This window comes from Dromiciops gliroides, chromosome 1 (genome assembly GCF_019393635.1).
Source record: "Dromiciops gliroides isolate mDroGli1 chromosome 1, mDroGli1.pri, whole genome shotgun sequence".
Taxonomy (NCBI): domain Eukaryota; kingdom Metazoa; phylum Chordata; class Mammalia; order Microbiotheria; family Microbiotheriidae; genus Dromiciops; species Dromiciops gliroides.
In genome coordinates this window covers 666,915,800-666,922,220 of record NC_057861.1, presented here as the reverse complement: position 1 = coordinate 666,922,220, position 6,421 = coordinate 666,915,800, and the positions used below count along the sequence as shown (strand labels likewise).

At 47.8% G+C, this 6,421-nt stretch overlaps 2 protein-coding genes across 2 annotated transcripts in view; one reads left to right on the top strand and one right to left on the bottom strand.

Annotated features, from left to right (window-relative positions):
• Nucleotides 1-1,533: 1,533 nt before the first annotated feature.
• Nucleotides 1,534-1,717, bottom strand: TMA7 (translation machinery associated 7 homolog). Its single transcript, XM_043977051.1, is given in 2 exon segments — nucleotides 1,534-1,612; nucleotides 1,614-1,717. Coding segments are annotated over 2 exon segments (183 nt in total).
• A 3,377-nt stretch (nucleotides 1,718-5,094) lies between these two features.
• Nucleotides 5,095-6,421, top strand: part of FGD3 (FYVE, RhoGEF and PH domain containing 3) — a 188,143-nt gene continuing 186,816 nt past the window's right edge. The window contains 1 exon segment of the mRNA XM_044000771.1: nucleotides 5,095-5,314. Coding sequence (XP_043856706.1) covers nucleotides 5,278-5,314 — 37 coding nt within the window. The 5' untranslated portion in view covers nucleotides 5,095-5,277.

Sequence of the window (6,421 nt, the reverse complement as noted above, 5' to 3'; positions counted from 1 at the left end):
TGGGCAATTGGGGCTAAGTGACTTGCCCAGGGTCACACAGCTAGTAAGTGTCAAGTGTCTGAGGCTGGATTTGAACTCAGGTACTCCTGAATCGAGGGCCAGTGCTTTATCCACTGCACCACCTAGCTGCCCCCATTTCTTTATTATTTCTTAACAGCACTGTAGTATTCTAAATTCATATACCATAATTTGTTCAATCATTCACAAATTGATGGGCACCCCCTCAGTTTCCAATTCTTTGCCACAAGAAAGAACTGCTATAAATATTTTTGTAAACATGGATCCTTCTTTCTTTGATCTCTTTGGTGACAAGACCTTACTAATGGTCATATTGCTGAGCCAAAGAGTATACACAGTTTAGTGACTTTGCAGATACAGTTCCAAATTGCTTTCCAGAATGGCTGGATTAATTTAAAGCTTCATAAATGTACCTATTTTCCTATAGCTCCTCCATCATTTGTCATTTTCCCTTTTTCTTAACTTTACCAGTTTGATGGGCATGAGGTGGAACCTCAGAGTTGCCTTCTTTTGCATTTCTCTAATTATTAGTGATTTGGAACATTTTTTTCATATGGCTATTGACGGCTTGGATTTCTTCCTCTAAAAGCTACATATTCATATTCTTTAATCATTTATCATTTGGGGAATGTCTTTTATTCTTATATATTGAATTACTTCCTTATATAGTTTGGAAATGTACGCCTAAATTTTAAACTGTGGTGCAGTAGATCAGATATCCAGATTCCACCCTCAGATACCAGGTTATTTTCTAGAGGACTTTTGCTCCTGAATTCCAATCTCTGACTGTGTTGTCTGTAGTTATTGCTGGAGCTCTCAGATACCTATTACCCTCCTGCTTGGAGTTCTGCTGGTGACCTACTCCTGTTCTGTGGACACAGACTCTCAGGGTTCTGAACTCAGTTTAGACCTTTGGGAAATGGTATTCATGTTGTGGTGACTTTTTCCCCAGTAAATTGTTCTATTCTCTTAGCTTTAGTACTAGCTTCATTCTCATTTCAATAGATGAAATCTTAAAATAACTGGCTTTTGGCCACACATCCATTTTGAGATCCCTGACCTTTACTGTGGATCTACTTGGGATTCTTGCTCAAGGCTTTCTTCAGCTCTTTGAGCCCTGAGGTCAAGCACTTAGCAGGAAGAGGGAGTACTTGGTTTTGTAGTATGCCATGTTGCATATGCCTGATGCCAGTAGATGAGCAGGGCCAACTTTCAAGCTCCTTTTTTGCCAATTTTTTTATGATTTAAAAAATGTTTATTACAATATACAATAGACTCATTGAGATGACACAATCATGGCTGCAGGTGGCAACAGATGTTGAAGTAGGAAATACAGATGTCACAAAGCAAGAAAGAAACTAACAGGAATCACCGTCTTATCTACACAGGAATATCTACTTTTTGCCAGATTTCCTTTGATTTATTATTTGATTTTAATATTTTTAACCCAATGAATTTATAGTAACTAGTAGCAAAAACTAAATTTCATTTTGCACAAGGTTCCATTATTTTTAGTTAACCAGATTTCTTAATTCCACCACTGGCAGGTGGTCCCTTCCCAGCAGCTTTTGCTTTTAACTCTTCGTTTTTTCTATTCTTTTTGTTTTTGTTTGAAAGCTATATCTTCCTCATCCATGTCCTTGGTTTGCTTCTTGAGCTGTTTCAGAGGCTTCTTCTTACCACCCTTGAGACCTGACATTGTGCCAGTTCTGTTTTTGCCAATATTACACATGAACCTTAGCCCCATACCTAATTCCAGGCTCTATGATTTCCAGTGCCCTCTATCACCCTGCATTAAAAGGATGAAAGTTGAGTCTCTGATAGTGAAATAAGTGTGCTCTTGAGATAAGGCTCACACTTAGATGGACAATTCTGTAATAGTGAATGCAGTTGGGGCAGCCAGGTGGTGCAGTGGATAAAGCACCGGCCCTGGATTCAGGAGTACCTGAGTTCAAATCCGGCCTCAGACACTTGACATTTACTAGCTGTGTGACCCTGGGCAAGTCACTTAACCCCCATTGCCCCACCAAAAAACAAAAAACAAAACAAAACAAAACAAAAAAAGTGAATGCAGTTTCTGTTTTGAATAACAACAAATGAAGATTGTGATCCCATAGGATTTGCTGGAGTGACAAGCTTTTCAGAGGAGGGTGGAGGACTTAATAGGGTCAAAAGATTTCTCTATCTTTGTTTGCCCCTCAGTTACAACAATAAACATTCACCTTGAGCCATGACTTAAGCCATCTACTTCTAGCAACCATAGTAGAGCAACAGGAGGAATATCCTTAAACACTGGGGAACTAGCTTTTAAAAAGGCTGTTATTGCAAGCTTCAGAGTTTTTCTTGTTATTATTATTTCCTGTAGCATCATCTGTGGCTTAGAAGCTAAATAGCTGTGGTGGATGCTGGTGAATGATCCTGTAGCCCAGTACTGAAAAATATCTATCAGCCTGGTAAGATGAAGAGAGAAGGGAAGCACATTTAGGCCTCAGTTTCCTTATCTGTAAAATGGGAATTGGATTAGATGATTTTCAAGTTCTTTTTCCCCCCAGCTCTAGTCCATCTATGTTTTAAGTTCCTTCCCTGTTTGTTATAGGATAATATCATAGATTTAGAGTTGAAAGGGACTTTTGAGTTCATCCAGTCCAACCTCCTTATCTTGCAGATGAGAAAACTGATGTCCAGAAAGGTTAGGTGAGTGATGGTCCATAAGTAGTAACCTGAATATTCAGGATTTTACTCAAAGCCATGTGGCTCCAAGTTCAGTGCCTTTTCAAAAGTACCATATCACCTCTACTTCTTCTGAAGTTCTGTGTTCTGAGGCCTTTCCATCTCTGACCTTCTTTACTCTATTTTCTAAGGTCCTTTATGGACTGGATAGCCTGAGTCTATCTATATACACCTGCCAGATTTTGCAGTGAATGAGCCAGTTTACTATTGGAGAGGAGCTCTTATGCCAAGGACAAGTATAATTTACTTAATGTTCTGTAGGCCCAGCCTCTGGTTTTAATTGGTTTGTGTTCATTTGCATCTCAAAAGATTATTCATGAGGTAATTGTCCAGTTTGTTAGCTTACCCACATCTACTTCTTCTCTTGCTTCACTAGAGACATGAGCTGGAGAAAAGAGCAGGAACTGAAGTTCAGATCTTGAACTTTTATCCTGGAGCAAGTAGAAACAAGAGGCTAAAGTTAAAACTATACTTCCTTCTTTTCTTCCTTTCCTCTCTCCCTCCCTCTTTCCTTCCCTCCCTCCTTCCCTTCCTCCTTCCCTTCCTTCCTTCCTTCCTTTTTTCCTTCCTCCCTTTCTCCCTTCTCTCTCCCTCCCCTTCCTTCTTCCTTCCTTCCTTCCTTCCTTCCTTCCTTCCTTCCTTCCTTCCTTCCTTCCTTCCTTCCTTCCTTCCTTCCTTCCTTCCTTCCTTCCTTCCTTCCTTCCTTCCTTCCTTCCTTCCTTCCTTCCTTCCTTCCTCCCTCTCTTTCTCCTTTCTCTCTCCCTCCCCCTTCCTTCTTTCCTCCCTTTCTCCCTCCCTTCCTTCCTTTTCTCTTTCCTTCCCTCCCTTTCTCCCTTCTATCTCCCTTCCTTTCTTCCTCCCTCCCTTTCTCCCTTCTCACTCCCTCCCTTCCTTCCTTCTCCCTCCCTCCTTTTTTCCCTTCTCTTTCCCTCCCCTTCCTTCCTTCCTTCCTCCCTTCCTCCCTCCCTTTCTTCCTCCTTTTTCTCTCTCCCTTCCTTCCTCCCCTCTTTCTCCCTCCCCCTTCCTTCCTTCCTTCTCCCTCCCTTTTTCCCTTCTTTCCCTCCCCCTTCCTTCCTTCCTTCCTCCTTTCTTCCCTTCCTCCCTCCCTTCCTTTTCTCTCCCTCCCTCTCTCCCTTCCTTACTCCCTTTCTCCCTTCTCTCTCCCTTCCCCTTCCTTCCTTCTTCCCTTCCTCCCTCCCTCCTTTTTCTCTCTCCCTCCCTCTCTCCCTTCTTTCCTTCCTTCCTCCCTTTTATCTCTCCCTCCCTCTTTCCCTTCCTTCCTTTTATCTCTCCCTCCCTCTTTCCCTTCCTTCCTTCCTCCCTTCTCCCTCCCTCTCTTCCTTTTCTCTCTCCCTCCCTCCCTTTCTCCCTTCTCTTTCCCTCCCCTTCCTTCCTTCCTTCCTTCCTTCCTTCCTTCCTTCCTTCCTTCCTTCCTTCCTTCCTTCCTTCCTTCCTTCCTTCCTTCCTTCCTTCCTTCCTTCCTTCCTTCCTTCCTTCCTCCCTCCTTTCCTTCCTTCCTTCCTTTTCTCTCTCCCTCCCTCTCTCCCTTCCTCCCTCCCTTTTTCCCTTCTTCCCCCCCCCCCCCCCTCGTTCGTTCGTTCGTTCCTTCCTTCCTCAGCATGCCTAGGCTTGTGCTGAGCACTGTGAGCTCTACAGAGCAAGATCTGGAGCTCAAGGCCTAGTTGAGGAAACTGGACATAATTATGTGAGAGGCAGATTGGTTCAGCGGAAAGGGCGCTAGAGCCCTGGAGCCGGGAGTCCTAAATTGCAGTCTTAGCTCCATCTCTTACTAATAGACCTCGGACAAGTTGCTTAACCTCCCAGAGGCTGTTTCCTCGGTAGAATGGGAATAATGATATTTCCACTACTAGTCTCTAGGGGTGGTTGTGAGAAAACGTTTCTATGTAAACCGTAAAGGCTAGGAATTGTTAGGATGAAGATGGGAACCCCGAAGTAACAAAGCCGAGACTTTGGCTCCAGGCTCGGGGCTGCGGGCTCAAGAGGAGCCCAGCCGAGGACTGGGCAGATGGAGGGGCGTGTCCTCGGAGAAGTTAGCCGCTTAGGGTCTGGGCTCCTGCAGCCTTAGCAGTTCCCCCAGCCTCGATGACCTTCTGGGCTGCAGCCGGCCGGGACCCGCCGAGGCCCGGAGGCCGGAGTGGGGGCGGGGGCAGGGGCGGCAGAGGGGAGGAGCCGGTCGGGCGGGCGGGAGGCGGGGGTGGTCTGACGGCGGGGGCCGGACTCCGGGCTGGCGGGCGGGGACTGAGCCCCCTCGGGAGCCCTGGGCGGCGCGCGCCGAGCCCTCCCCCCCCGCCCCCAGCCTGGCGGGGCCGAGTTTGGGGGCTGGCGGTGGCGGCGGCGGGAGGGAGCCCGGGAGTCAGCGAGGCCGCCCGCCCGCGCTGCTGGCGAGATGCGGTCCGGCTCCGCGCTGCTCTGGTTGCTTGCCTTGCGGTGGCCCCTAGGGCGCCAGGGCTCCGGGACCCCAACCTGGACTCGGATTCCCCCTTCCCCTTCTAGTTCCCTGCTCCTGGCATGAATAGAAGAGCGGGGGGCGCCATGGAGGCGGAGGGTGAGTTGGGAGAGGGGAGGAGAGAGGAGGGGGCGGGGAGGGGGGGCAGGGAGGGAAGGAAGCTGAGTTGTGGACCCGCCTCTGGAGCAGTGGGGGCTAAGGGGAAGGAGGGGGGGCGGTGTGTGCCACTGTAGGATAATAGATTTAGAGCTGGAAGGGCCTTTCGGGATCATCTAGGACAACCTCCTTATTTTACAAAGATGGAAACTGAGGTCGTCGGGCTCCTCCTCCCACTGCCCGGTCGGATCGTGTGCCTTTACTAGAGAGCAGCGATCCTATTCATCCGGTTTGATGAAAGGGCCCACCGGAGGTCAGCCAGACTCTGCCCGGGTCTTGCTCTCTGTCTCCGTTTCGGACTCGATGCGGGGAAAGTGGGCTGTGGCTACGAGCCTCCCTACCCTGGTCTAGCCCCCCCCCCCCCCGTTCCCCACTTCGGAAATGAGGCTCCTTGGGAATGGAAGCGTTAATGCAGAAGCAGCCTTAAGGTTTTCACCGCGTTCCTCTTTGTAACTGGAGTAAATGGGAATCCATGCAGGCCCCTGAGTTAAGAGCCCCCCCTCAAACGGTTTTGAAACAGTTTCGGAGGTTGGTTTTTTCAGGAGACTTGAAGGGGAACAACTTGGAAAAAAGCAACTTTTCACGTAGAATGGAAGAGGAGAAAACTTTCCCAGACTAAGGAAACAGTGACACTCTCCTGTTTCTCCCCCCCCCCTTCCCAACTTCACCCCTCCCCCTTCTTCCCGGAGTGAGCTCTGTGATTGGAGCCCGAACTTCTTATTCAGAGGTGCTTCTTCTCTCATCAGGAGCGTTTGCAGGAAATCTGTAGGTGTGGGTGTGTAACAGTGTGGCAAATTCTTATTCCTCAGAGCCTTCTTCAATTATCCCCATCTCTCCCTCCCCTCCCCCCCCCAAGGGGAGGCCGGTATAATTCTATTCAACCTCTTTCCTAATCTAATGGAAGATGTCATTAAAGAAAACAGTAAAGCTTCTATGCAGCCAGGTGTTTGGGGAAATGTTGAATTTGGACTTTGGAGACCTGACCTTAAACTCTTATTTTCTTTGTACCCTTGGGCATTCACATCTCTAGGCCTGCGTTTTCCCATCTGC